The sequence below is a fragment of the Mustela nivalis genome, assembly GCF_964662115.1.
Source record: "Mustela nivalis genome assembly, chromosome: 7".
Lineage (NCBI taxonomy): Eukaryota > Metazoa > Chordata > Mammalia > Carnivora > Mustelidae > Mustela > Mustela nivalis.
In genome coordinates, this window is record NC_139026.1 from 26,538,639 (window position 1) to 26,552,743 (window position 14,105).

At 35.8% G+C, this 14,105-nt stretch overlaps 1 protein-coding gene across 2 annotated transcripts in view; it reads left to right on the forward strand.

Annotated features, from left to right (window-relative positions):
* EEA1 (early endosome antigen 1) overlaps window positions 1-14,105 on the forward strand; it is a 125,046-nt gene that overhangs the window by 101,308 nt on the left and 9,633 nt on the right. For both annotated transcript variants that reach the window (XM_082739263.1, XM_082739262.1), the window contains 3 exons: window positions 225-419; window positions 7,899-8,081; window positions 13,869-14,054. In XM_082739263.1, coding sequence (XP_082595389.1) covers window positions 225-419; window positions 7,899-8,081; window positions 13,869-14,054 — 564 coding nt within the window. The remainder of the gene's footprint in view (window positions 1-224; window positions 420-7,898; window positions 8,082-13,868; window positions 14,055-14,105) is intronic.

Below are 14,105 nucleotides of genomic sequence, written 5' to 3' on the forward strand. Positions count from 1 at the left end.
ATCTAATAGTGAATAGCATCAGTTATGAACTCTGTTTGATGACAGGGATTTTTGTTTTTATTTTTTATTTTTTTTTAATTTTTTATTTTTTGGCTTACTACTTATCACCTGTGGCCGCCAGACTTAGTACTTTCTACCTAGAGTTGTGCCTGGCATGTAGAAGGTACCCAGTAAATGTGTCTTGCTTGAATGATGAATGCTAAACAGATTTTATTTTCTTTTAGACTTCTCATCATTTGAAAGTGGAACTCAGTTCAGTGCAGGGACAAGTTGTACAGGCCCAGAATACTTTAAAACAAAAGGAAAAAGAAGAACAGCAACTTCAGGGGAACATAAATGAGCTAAAACAATTGACTGAACAGAAGAAAAAGCAAATTGATGCACTCCAAGGAGAAGTTAAAATTGCTATTTCACAGAAGGTAGTAATATGGTATTTGTTTACTTTTTATGGGAAGAAAATCTTTGTAGTTAAGATAATGTGATAAGACAGATGAGTTGCAACAAACAAAAATTTATATGCTCAAAATTCTTCTAAGTAATTTTTCTAAGTATTTTAATTATGTAATTAAATATATAAGTCTGGATTTCCATTCACTAACCATGTTTTTAGATAATCTTTACTTAAAATTAATCATCTGATAGACATAAAATTACCTTTTTATACACTAATGTAACACTTAATGTTATGGGAATAATTTGTACATTTCTAGGGCATTAGAAAATTTTAAAGGATTTTAAAAATAAATGATCCATATTAAGGGAAAATAAGAACAAAAACCACAAAATGGTATGTATTAAAGAAATTCAGGAGTGTAGGTTTGTTACAATTGTTACAATTGTCTGATATTCTAAGTTACATCTTAATGGTTTTCATTTCTAAATGATTCTAATTTATTATTAAGCATCTATTTTTTATTCTTAAATATATTTTAATACTTGTCTGTACAGATTGACAAATGGATTGTACTTAATATTTGAACAAAAAGAACTTTCACTACTATTGCATGTCATTTGGTCAACAGAGAAGAGAGAAGTGAAATATTTTTTTTTTAAAAGATTTACTGATTTACTAGAGAAAGAGTGTGTGTGTGTGTGTGTGTGTGTGTGTGTGTGTGTGTGTGAAAGAGTGGGGTGGGGGTGTTCCGGAGAGGGGCAGAGGGAAAGAATCTCAAGCAGACTCCCCACTGAGCATGGAGCCTGCTGTGGACTCCATCACATAACCCTGTCTCACAACACTGAGAGCTTGACCTGAGCCAGAATTAAGAGTCAGGTGCTTAACTGACCGAGCCACCCAGATGTCCTGAGAAGTGAAATCTCTTTTATGTAGAACAATCAAAACATGTCATTAAGAGTTAGTTATCACAGTACTAGAGAAAAAAATTTAACCTTTCAATTAGGTATTTTATGTTGACCACTGTATAACTATAACTGTGTCACTTTACAAAAGAGTAATTTTCTAATAACTCAAGAGTAGACAAATTTGCATTTTGGTGTTATATATAATCATAAGGTAGGATGTAATTATCACAATACATATTCTGTTGTATGCTTTGATATCTTGAAGTAATTATTTTCCCCCAAATTTATTGTCCTCATATCCAGGTATTCCCCAGATCTTCATTTTTATAGCATAATAGTTTTATAAATTAAAAAAAAATAAAGCCCAACTATTTTAGCACATTTTCTTCTTAATTAAATTATTAGTTACAATAGGATTTATTTTAGATTTATGATTAATGTATATTGACCATACTTTGCATGAATTTATTAGACACCTTAAGAATTATGAGATCTTAAAAAAAAGTATTATGAAATCTTAAAAGAATTATGAGATTTTAAAGGAAATGTTTTTATTGGTAGTTGTCTTAGTTTGGATTGCTATAACAAAAATACCATAGACTTGGTGGCTTAAACAGTAACTGTTTATTTCTCACAGTTCTGTAGGCTGGGAAGTCCAATATAAGGACAAAAAAATAAATAAAAAATAAAGACACAGGCATATTTGGTGTCTGGTAAGGATCCATATCCTGGCTTATAGACAATGCTTTCTTTTTTTTTTTTTTAAGTATAACTTATTTTTTTAAAAAAGATTTTATTTATTTACTTGACAGAGAGAGAGAGAGATCACAAGTAGGCAGAGATGTAGGCAGAGAGAGAAGGGGAAGCAGGCTTCCCTGGTGAGCAGAGAGCCCAATGTGGAGGTCTATCCCAGGACCCTGAGATCATGACCTGAGCTGAAGGCAGAGACTTAACCCACTGAGCCACCCAGGCACCCCTAGACAGATGCTTTTTTGCTGTATCTTCATATGGCTGAGAGAGAGATTATATCTCTTATGTTTCTTCTTCTATGGATACTAATCCCTAATTACTGATTCATGAGGGCTGTATCCCATGACCTAATGGCCTCCTAAACATCCCACCTCCAAGTACCATCACATTGTGGATTTGGGTTTCAAATCCACAAACATTCAGAAATGGCTCTACTTAATTTATGTTAGTATATGGATGCTAAGATAAGGAGCATACTTTTTAAACTTGGGAAGGATAGTATTTTGGGGAGTGTTGGTGGATAACCAGTTGCTATAAATTACATTTTTTAAAAAATATTTTATTTATTTGAGAGAGAGAGTGAGAGCCAGAGAGAGAACCTGAGTGGAGGGGAGGGGCAGAGGCAGAAGCAGAAGCACACTCTCCACTAAGTAGGGAGCCTGATGCAGGGCTTGATCCCAGGACCTTGGGATAATAACCTGAGCCAAAGGCAGACGCTTAACCGACTAAGCCTCCCAGGTTAGTCAAATCAAAATTAGTCAAAATCAGAATTAGACTTTGAGTTTAGAGTAACTAGAGAATCATTGAAAGGCAAGTATAATTTGGTTTTGTTGAGGAGCACTGTAACATGGAAAGCAGGATAAATTTTGGAGCTAGGCAGATCTGAATTTAAATTTCATGTGATACACTTTAGGTTTATGGTCATGGGGGAGTCATCTTTCTCAGCTAAATAAAATGGAGTTGTAGAGTTGTTGTAAAGATTGAGAAAAAGGTTAAAATATGCAGTACTGTGCCCAGTGCAATATAGAAGTAAAATACTTATTGGCTGTTATATGGAAGTATAGCAAACTGTGATCTAAGTGTGTCGATGTGCATGGTCAACTCTTCGGTGATGGTCTGTGACAGTCACTGGCCCACAATGAAACAGGAAAAACAAATATAATGTTTAAATGGATATAGATACGTATGTATATGCACTTATATCACACACATATATACACACACACACACACACACACATTGGATATATATGATTGTTTGGGAGCCACTGATCAAGGATCCTGCAAGTAGGATCTTGCAAGTAAGTCAGTGGGCCCTGCACCAACTTTATTTGAAATCTATTGTGGGAAAAAAAATAAAAGAAATCTATTGTGGGAATACAGAATGAACAGGATAGGGCCCCCAACTCTCAAGGAGCTTATAATTTAATGAGGATGTAGGTATATAAAGAAAAAAAATAATGTATAAGGGAGAATGAAATAAGAACTTAAACAGAAATATGCAAAAATAGAACTTAATGGAAATTTTGACTGGCTTTCTAGGGAGTTAGCATTTTAATTGGGCTTTTGGAGATGATTATAATTTTGAAAGTTTAAAAAAGTAAATTAGACGTTTCAGGAGTTAAAACAATATTAGCAATGTTTCTAAGACTTAGAAAATATTGTTATAGAACATGAGCTGTTGGAGTGCATGGTGAATGGAGAAGTGAGGGGAGGGATAAGGCAACAGAACTGGATGAAGTCTGATTACAGTAGATATTGTCATTGTTTCCACTATAAAATTTTAATATTGGAGTATTAAAGATTTTTAAGAAGGGAGGAATGTGATCAGACCCACTTTAGAGCAAAAACTGGTCAGTTTGTGAAAGGTGAATTGTAAATGACTGACCCTCCTGTATTCTGCTTTGGAAGTTTGGGTTTACTTCTATTAAAACAATTATCAAACTGTTGCATTGATCCCTTTTTTTTTTTTTTTTAAATTCCCCACTAATATATTTGAGTTCCTCAAAGTTGGAGAACTGTGTCTTTTTTTTTAATTTTTAATTTTTTTATAAACATATAATATATTTTTATCCCCAGGGGTACAGGTCTGTGAATCGCCAGGTTTACACACTTCACAGCACTCACCATAGCACATACCCTCCCCAATGTCCATAACCCCACCCCTTTTCTCCCAACCTCCCTCCCCCCAGCAACCCTCAGTTTGTTTTGTGCGATTAAGAGTCACTTATGGTTTGTCTCCCTCCCAATCCCATTTTGTTTCATTTATTCTTCCATGTTGCATCTCCACTTCCTCATATCAGGGAGACCATATGATAGTTGTCTTTCTCCGCTTGACTTATTTCGCTAAGCATGATACCCTCCAGTTCCATCCACGTCGTCACAAATGGCAAGGTTTCATTTCTTTTGATGGCTGCATAGTATACCACATAGTATACCACATCTTCTTTATCCATTCATCTGTTGATGAACATCTAGGTTCTTTCCATGGTTTGGCTATTGTAGACATTGCTGCTATAAACATTCGGGTGCACGTGCCCCTTCGGATCGCTATGTTTGTATCTTTAGGGTAAATACCCAGTAGTGCAATTGCTGGGTCATAGGGCAGTTCTATTTTCAACATTTTGAGGAACCTCCATGCTGTTTTCCAGAGTGGCTGTACCAGCTTGCATTCCCATCAACAGTGTAGGAGGGTTCCCCTTTCTCTGCATCCTCGCCAGCATCTGTCATTTCCTGACTTGTTCATTTAAGCCATTCTGACTGGTGTGAGGTGATATCTCATTGTGGTTTTGATTTGTATTTCCCTGATGCTGAATGATATGGAGCAGTTTTTCATGTATCTGTTGGCCATCTGGATGTCTTCTTTGCAGAAATATCTGTTTCTGTCTTCTGTCCATTTCTTGATTGGATTATTTGTTCTTTGGGTGTTGAGTTTGCTAAGTTCTTTATAGATTTCGGACACTAGCCCTTTATCTGATATGTCGTTTGCAAATATCTTCTCCCATTCTATCAGTTGACTTTTGGTTTTGTTAACTGTTTCCTTTGCTGTGCAAAAGCTTTTGATCTTGATGAAATCCCAATAGTTCATTTTTGCCCTTGCTTCCCTTGCCTTTGGCGATGTTCCTAGGAAGATGTTGCTGCGGCTGAGGTCGAAGAGGTTGCTGCCTGTGTTCTCCTCAAGGATTTTGATGGATTCCTTTCTCACATTGAGGTCCTTCATCCATTTTGAGTCTATTTTTGTGTGTGGTGTAAGGAAATGGTCCAATTTCATTTTTCTGCATGTGGCTGTCCAATTTTCCCAACACCATTTGTTGAAGAGGCTGTCTTTTTTCCATTGGACATTCTTTCCTGCTTTGTAGAAGATTAGTTGACCATAGAGTTGAGGGTCTATTTCTGGGCTTTCTATTCTGTTCCATTGATCTTTTGATAAATAAGCCAGCCAATAATTGTTATAAATGAATGAATCAATCAGTCTGTCAGAGTAAAGATAATGAAGGCCCAAATATGAGCCCAAAGGCCTTTATGGTCATTACTGAGACTTTGCAGAGGGCTTAGTTGAGAGCCATGGAGGTGTTAAAGAGAAAGAAAACTAGATTTTGGGGGGAAAATGTTAAAGCAAAGAAGTAGTATTCTATAAAAGAAAATATGTAAGACCAGTATAGTCTTCAAGGTGAAAAAAGATGTTCAGGAATTCTTCATCATGAAGAATCTAAACTAGAGGAAATGAAAAGGAGGTGACATGGGATGTTAATGAGATAACATATAGGGAGGTCAAACCCCATTTCCTCCATAGGTATTAACACGACCTCCTGTCAGTCTGCCTCCTCGCTCTCTTGAATGCATCCCCTTTTCTCATTTCCTAGGGCCACGGTCTTAGTCCAGGCTATTTTGTTCTCCTATACAGGCTATTACAATAGCTTATTAATAGTCATCGCAGGCTTTTCCACTTCCAGTCTGTTTGTCATTCATTCATTTAAGAAGTATTACAAGACACCTGTTTTATGCTGTGGCACAATTTTAGGTGTTGGAGGTATAAGCCACGAAAAGACAAGGAACCTGTTCTCATGGAGCTTACACTTTCTTGGGGAAGAAATTAGACAGGGTGATGTGAAAGCCAGTGATAGCACAGAGTCCTACTAAAGGCTGGGTGATCAAAGAAACCTCTCTGAAGAGATTTGAGTTGATACATGAAAGTCAAGAGCTATTTGTACAAAGGTCCAGGGAGACAACTAGTACGAAGACCTTAAACTAGAGAGCTAGCTTAGTATTTTCCAAAAACAGAAGACCAACATAGATTAAGTATAGTGGGAGAGAAGAAGAAGAATGTGAAATGAGCTCAGAGAAGTAGACAGGGGCCAAAGCATATACATGCAAATATATAGATTATAAGACAGTAGAGAATGATATACTTTGTTCTAAGGATAGTTAGAATCAGTTGGGGAATTTTGAGCAGAGACTGCTCAAATTCAGACTGCAGTCTGATTATGGGGAGATAAAGGAGCAAGCAGAGAAGGCAATGAAAAATTGTTGGCAGTAGTCCAGGCAGTACATGGTGATAGTATGAACTAAAGTTTTAGGAGTGGATGGTTGGGAATATATTTTGGAAGCTGAGTCATCGGGACTTGCTGATAGGTTAGATGATGAGACACAATGGAAAGAGGAATCAAGAATAATTCTATGTTTGTGGCTTGTGCAGGTGGGTAGATGATCATATTTATGGGGGGAAAGTAGCAGCTTTTTGATGAGCAGTGTCAGGAATCCAGAGTTCTACTTGAGATAGATGTCTGTCTGTCATTGAAGTAGAGACATCAGGGAAGTACTTGATGATAATGAGCCCTGAGTTCAGGCAGAGAGGTTGGGGCTAGAGACATAGTTCAGGAGTCAACTGTAAATAAATGATATTTAAAGCCATGAGTGTAGTTGAGATCTTCTAGAAAGAGACTGTTTATAGAATAAAAGGAGGACAGGACAGAATCCTGGGGTCCTAGAATATTTAGAGATCAAACAAAAGAAGAGGAGCTAGTAAAAGATTTAAAGAAGGAATGATCAATGAGATAGGTGGAGAGCCTAATATACAAGGTGCCCTGGAAACCAGGTTGAAAAATGTTTCTAGGAGGGAACATATCAGCTATTTCAAGTACTGCTGGGAGGTTAAGTAAGAGGTACACTAGGACATGAATGTTGGGTTGTGGAGTAAGGGTTCATTGGGCATTTCAACAGAAGTTGCATTGAAGTTGTGTATTTACTTTAAAAGCCAAGTGCTTATTTTCATACTATGTCATAATTTGTACTTATCTCCTGAGTCTTCTTAAAGACTAAAGACAAGTTTAGAGTTTGGAGGAGTCAGACCTTTGCAAGATTTCCTTTTTCTGCCTTGCTGTTAATAAAGATGACCTGTAGAAATTTCCCAAGTTATTCTGGAATTTCAAGGAGTAGATATGATGTACTTTAATACAATAAGGACTTTTTTACTTCTTTCACATGGAAATTTCCATTAGTTCAACCTTAAAATTATGTCTTCTAAAGCATCTAACACTGCATCTTCTGTCAGAATGTGGCTGTTACTCAGTCTCCTGAGATATCGATACTTCCCAGTGAAATGCTTTTTTTCTGTATTTAATGCTTTTTTATTTTTTGTTTTTAAATTGGGACTTGCTGGATTTTGTATTTTGTACATCTTTAAGTTTGTAACTATAAGGTAAGTGAGTTACTCTTTATTAAAGAAGAATTTTCAGACATAAATACTACGAAACTTGTACTCGGGAATCTTCTTAGTTGTGTAGATTTCATTTTATATTTGTAACTGGTTTTCTATATGCAACTGTTCTAAATGACTATTGTATGTTTCAGACAGAACTTGAGAGTAAACTACAACAGCAGTCAACACAAGCAGCCCGGGAACTTGCAGCAGAGAAAGAGAAAATGTCAGTGTTACAAAATACCTATGAAAAAAGTCAGGAAAATCTAAAACAGCTTCAGTCTGACTTCTATGGGAAGGAATCTGAGCTTCTTGCCACCAGGCAAGATCTTAAGGTATAGTAAAATATATTACAAAAATGGAGTAGGTTGTTTATAGACATTCATTATATGACTGTTTGAGTCCAGATGGCAAGGGAATGTTAGTATTTATGGAATATCATGATTGTTTTCTATTAAATTATTATTTTTGGAGTTACATGCTTTTTAAAAATTAAATGGTTTTATGTTATTACAACATATATATGTAAATATAGGCAATTTAAAAATAACATCTGTAACAGTAAAATAATTTGGAAGTATGGTAACTGCTATATTTTAGGCTTATCTAAAGACTTCGCTGTCTTTATGTAAAAAGGTAATTTTTAAGAAGGACTGCTGTTTGATGGGCGGTGAGGATGTACAGAAAGGGAACCCTCTTACACCGTTGGTGGGAATGCAAGTGGTGCAGCCACTCTGGAAAACAGTATGGAGGTTCCTCAAAAAGTTGAAAATAGAGCTACCCCATGACCCAGCAATTGCACTACTGAGTATTTACCCCAAAGATACAAATGTGATTTGAAGGGGCACCTGCATGCCAGTGTGTATAACAGCAGTGTCCACAATAATTGAACTATGGAAAGAGCCCAAATGTCCATCAACAGCTGAATGGATAAAGAAGATGTGGTATATGTATACAATGGAATACCACTCAGCCATCAGAAAATGAAATCTTGACATTTACAACACCGTGGATGGAACTAGAGGGTATTATGCTAAGTGAAATAAGTCAATCAGAGAAAGAATTATCATATGATCTCATTGATATATGGAATTGAAGAAACAAAACAGTCATAGGGGAAGAGAGGAAAAAATAAAATAAGATGAAACCAGAGTGGGAGACACACCATAAGAGACTTAATCATAGGAAACAAACCGAGGATTGCTAAAGGGGAGGAGGTTGGAGGGATGGGGTAACTGGATGATGGACATCAAGAAGGGCATGTGATTTAATGAGCACTAGGTATCATATAAGACTGATAAATCACAGACCTGTACCTCTGATACCAATATAATATTATATGTTAATTAATTTAATTTAAAAAATAAAAAAAAAAAATAAAAAGGACTCTATTAGAAAAATCTAAGGATGTACCAATAGTGGTATTAGATGTTAAATAATTTAATTTTAAAAATACAAAAAAATAAAAAGGACTTCATTAGTAAAATCTAAGGATTTTTGAAAATGCAAGCAATTTTACTGTTGGTTGTCAGGCAGTATCGACTTTAGCTTTATATATTGGTCAACTTTCCAAGACTACCAGAATGTCTAATGATTAAAATTAGGAGATTTTAGCTCAAAGTAAACTTAATAACCTAAACATATATGGAAACCTTGTTCTTGACAGTACTATTTGATTAAAGTATCATGTTTATTAAAATGAAGGATGTGGGAAAAGGATAATTTTTATGTAGCATTAAGGTATGAGTTCTCTAAGGTAAATGGAACATCTCCCAGATGGTCCAGCTAGTTGTCTCTCTTTCTTTCTCTTTTTGTCATGGTGAAATACTATGCTTTTTCTTTTTTTCCTGTTTGGTTTTTTTGTTTAATTTAAAGTACATTATTGAAAAATTGTTGATAATCACAGGATATTTATATATAATATGTATAAATATAGTATGTCTATATGTTACCATAAGCTGTTATAGGGAAGGCTTTAAGAAGGAGGTAAAATTTGAACAGGTTCTCAAGGTTATATTTGAATATATAGAGAGTCCTAAGAAAGGTTATTTAACTTTGGCACATTTGAGAAAAGGTGCTGCAGTGGAGATGAGCAGAGCCAGGAGGCTAGCATGCTGTTGTGGGTTTGGAGGTTAAGTTAAAAAAGACTGGGATCAAATCATGAAGTATCTTAGATGCCTAGCAAAGATGATTGAACTTTATATTTGGGATGGGGGTGGAAACGCAAAGTACAAGCAAAGGAATAAAATGAAGAAATGGACAGCTTAACCTGAAAGAGGTTTATAGACAGCTTGGATTGGTTCTGGGTAAATTAGCTAGGGAGATTAATTAAGAGGCTATCTCCCTTTCTCCATAAATTCCATTAATCAAGGTGTTAATTGATTAGACTGGGCTTAAAATTCAAGAGGATGGAGCAGAAAAGATGAATGAGGGAGACTGGGTGAAACCAGAGGACTGAATACAGATAGGCCACAAGGGAATTGAAGGAACCAGTGGTAATTAATGATTTGACAAAGAAATAGGAAACTTGGGTCAAAGGATTTTCCTAGTGCTGAGTTGTTACAAGAAAAAAATACCATCTGATGTTTAGAAAGTCTTAACTTGCTGTACTCTCTAAGTAGCTTTATATTATTGGTATTTTTTTCTTTGTAACGTTATTGAAAGTCAGGGAAGGTCTGTAGAAGAGTTTGGACTTTATCCTAAAGGCAGTAGGGACCACAGAATAGCTATGCTTGGATCTGTAGGTTAGGCCAGTGACTGGTGGAGGATAAGGAATGCATTGTGGAGCAGCAGGGCTGAGTGTGGAGAGTGGAGAGGACACTAGGCAGAGTCCATGTACACGTGATGGTGGCCTGGGCAGTAACAGTATGGAGGAGAATGTGGATGAATTAGAAGGATGTTCAGCTGATCAAGGAGATGAAGCTTAAGGATTGATTGCCTAAGTCCTATAGAAATCACTGTTTCTGTTTTTGTTTTTTTCAGGCAGATATCTTATTTACCCAAAAGCATGACATGGTGACAGGACTTAGATCTCTTAGGTCAATATTCTTTAAACTAACAGCTGTTTGTATTATGTTTGAAAATTACATCAGCTACTAATAATTTTATATGTTGAAAGAAAAATTCATATGTTTGGACAAGAAGAGAAAGGCATAGGGATAAGGCTGCTGAGGAGTTTCTCAACTGTTAAGAGCCATGGATAGATCCTCTATTCCAAAGCATCGTTTTGCAGATGAGACTGAGGTCTGGTGTGGTTTGTGACAGTCCTAGAGCTGCCCAGTAACAGAACCATGATTAAATCTCAGTTCTTCTGATTCATAGCCCTTTAGTCTTTTATCATTATTTCACCAGGATTTTTAAATATAAAATAGAATATTGCTTAATTCTATTATTCATGCTTCCCAAAGTATCTGAATTACGTAGGAAGTTTAAAAAAAATATTCCTAGAGAACTTCAAATGATACTTATGGACCAGAATAAGAGATGGTTATTAGCTTTTCTTTCTTTCTTTCTTTCTTTCTTTCTTTCTTTCTTTCTTTCTTTCTTTCTTTCTTTCTTTCTTTCTTTCTTTCTTTCCTTCCTTCCTCCCTCCCTCCCTCCCTCCCTCCCTCTCTCTCTCTCTCTCTTTCTTTCTTTCTTTATGCGTCAAGAATGTTTTAGGATCTTACTGCATAGAAATGAGAAGGGAGAGGTTGAGAACTTTGTAACATGACACCTACCTGAGTCTAGACTGCCATCTGTGGGTTGATTGTGTACTTCAAGACACCAGTGGAGTGGAAGACAGGCTGCCTGATCTATGCCTTTAGCCCCATCTGCTGGATTGTTTGTGAAATACTGATGTTTGTTGACGATATTTCAAATTAATTGGCTATGCTGAATGCTAGTCTTTACTGTTGAAGGAAGGTAGAAGTGGAATTTAATTTAAATTTTGTGAAGCAAAAATTCTAGGATAATAAGTTTGGAGTTAAATATAAACCTTTAGCCTTTACCATTCTTATGTCATTTAATCAGGGATCAAGAAGAAGTAATAAAATTTTAAGTTTTATTTTGAAAGAAGAAAGGAAAAATTGTTGGGCAGACAAGAACAGTAGCTACCACAGAACACTGCAGAAATTCCTTTCAGCTACACTACTGTGATTGTGGTATTCAGGGTCAAGGTTGGTAGGTGATCTACTCAGGGATTTGTGGGAGTAAGTGGCTTAATGATAGGTCCACAAAACTATTCAGTGGGAGGGGGAGTTCCCTAAGGGAAGAGATGCTGAACAGATGAAAATAATGTGGCCTTCAACAAGAAAGATAAATGTATGGCAGTGTTATCACTGAATGGCAGAGATGAATATTCAGAGACAAGACAGAGCAACATGTCTCGGCATCTTCTGAAAAGAATAGTGAAAATTTTTAGCTTGATCTTAAACATTTAGTCACTGGGTTTTTGGGAATTTAAAATTTTATTGGATGTTATTTATACCATAGGCACTTTGGAATTCTTTTGGGTAAAGATTGTTAACTACAGGCTCTAGCGAGCCTCAAGCCTTGGTATTCTTTAGTGTTAGATCAGGACCTCTGTTGACTGACAATTGCTATAAACTGTAGGGGCTAGGCTTTGTCAGATTTTGTTATTTTTACTTGAAATCCCTTTGTGATGCTTATGCCAGTTCCCACATGTACCATGCAGCCTTCTGTAAACACATTCTAGATAGAGTTCATTGTTTTTCTGTTCATTTGATTCATGGCAAATGCTCTCCTAGCACATACAGCTTCCATTTTACATACTGGTTCTGGTTTTCAGGCTACAGAGTCAACTTCTTTAAGTTAAGCACTATCTTTTACCTCCCTGTCTACCTTAGGAGTGCACTCAATTAATGGTTAGCTACTTGGTTAGTGAAGGACTCATGACTTTAAGATTTTTGAAAAAGGAGCCTGAGAGTTTTTAGTGTTCACTAGAAGCCATTGGAAATCGAAATTTCATTTATATCAGAAAGACTTCTGAACTGGATTTATTTGTAAGGAATAAACTTTCTCTTTCAGGAAGCTTGAGAACTCCTTAAATAAGGTCTTCATTTTAAAAATTTTCATCTATTTTTTTTTTCATTGAATGCTTACTATAGCTGAGCCTTGCCCGCAGGGATCTTTGCTAGATTATATCTTCTGCCTCCTGTTCAAAGGAACTGTATCTCCAGAATAAGAAAGATGAACTTCTTCCAGATGGTGGGAGAGCATCTTAGAGTTACTTTTCTTCTCTGCTGCTATTTTGTAGTTGCAACTGAGAGTGTTAAGATTCCTGCCATTTTCTGTTACCATATCTACCACCTGTTGCCATATCTATCCCAAAATGAAACCTAATAGGTTAAAAAGTTTTCCCTTTTCACTAGCTTTGTCTTCACAAAATATTTGGACTTTAGAACAGTCAGTAACTATGGGCAGTGTTGATCAACAACACTACTTCTACCACGTAGATGGGAAGTTAAGAGGCTGGGCTAATATCTTTGTCAGAAATAGAGCCCCAGATGTCTGGTAGAGTTTATTCTTTTGATTCACTTGATCAGGTTAGCAGATGTGAAATGGTTTTTTTCACTTCATGACAAAAATCCTTTCTGTTTACTAAAATTTCAGCATGTCACGGGACATCGTAGGTCCTGTAAGACATATATATATATATGTAATGTAGCATTTAACTACATCTCCTTTTAAATTGCTTTTTTTCATGTCTCCCCATATCTTCTAATTATATATACACACATACACATAAATATAAATACACATAAACATTTATATACATATATATATATATTTTTTTTCTGAGTGTGTTTAATACAATCCCTTCTTGTATAATATTCCTTAATACCACTTAGCCAGTAATACTTACAGACAATTTCTAAAGGTTTTGGAATTGCTTCAGTTTTATTAAATATTTTACATTAAACTGTTCTCCATAGGCAGGAGAGTTAAGAGAGTTGTCTAGTGTTCTTTCTTTTTTTTACCTGATGTTACTGAAAGGCATAACAAGCTATCTTGTTATAGTATATTGCTTTCTACTGTGCTTATGCTAACTGTTGTTTCTGTTGAAATTTGCTAAAATCAAAAAAGGACATATAATAATTTGGGGAAATTGTTTTTATAAGTCTGTAGAAGAGAAGCTTTCTCTAGCACAGGAGGACTTGATTTCAAACAGAAATCAAATTGGAAACCAAAATAAATTGATTCAAGAACTTAAAACTGCCAAGGCTACATTGGAGCAGGAATCAGCAAAGAAAGAACAGCAGTTGAAGGAGCAGTGTAAAACACTACAAGATGTCCAGAAAGAAAAGGTATTTCATTTTCTGACTAAATCTAGAATCTGAGAGTTACAATGGCTTTAG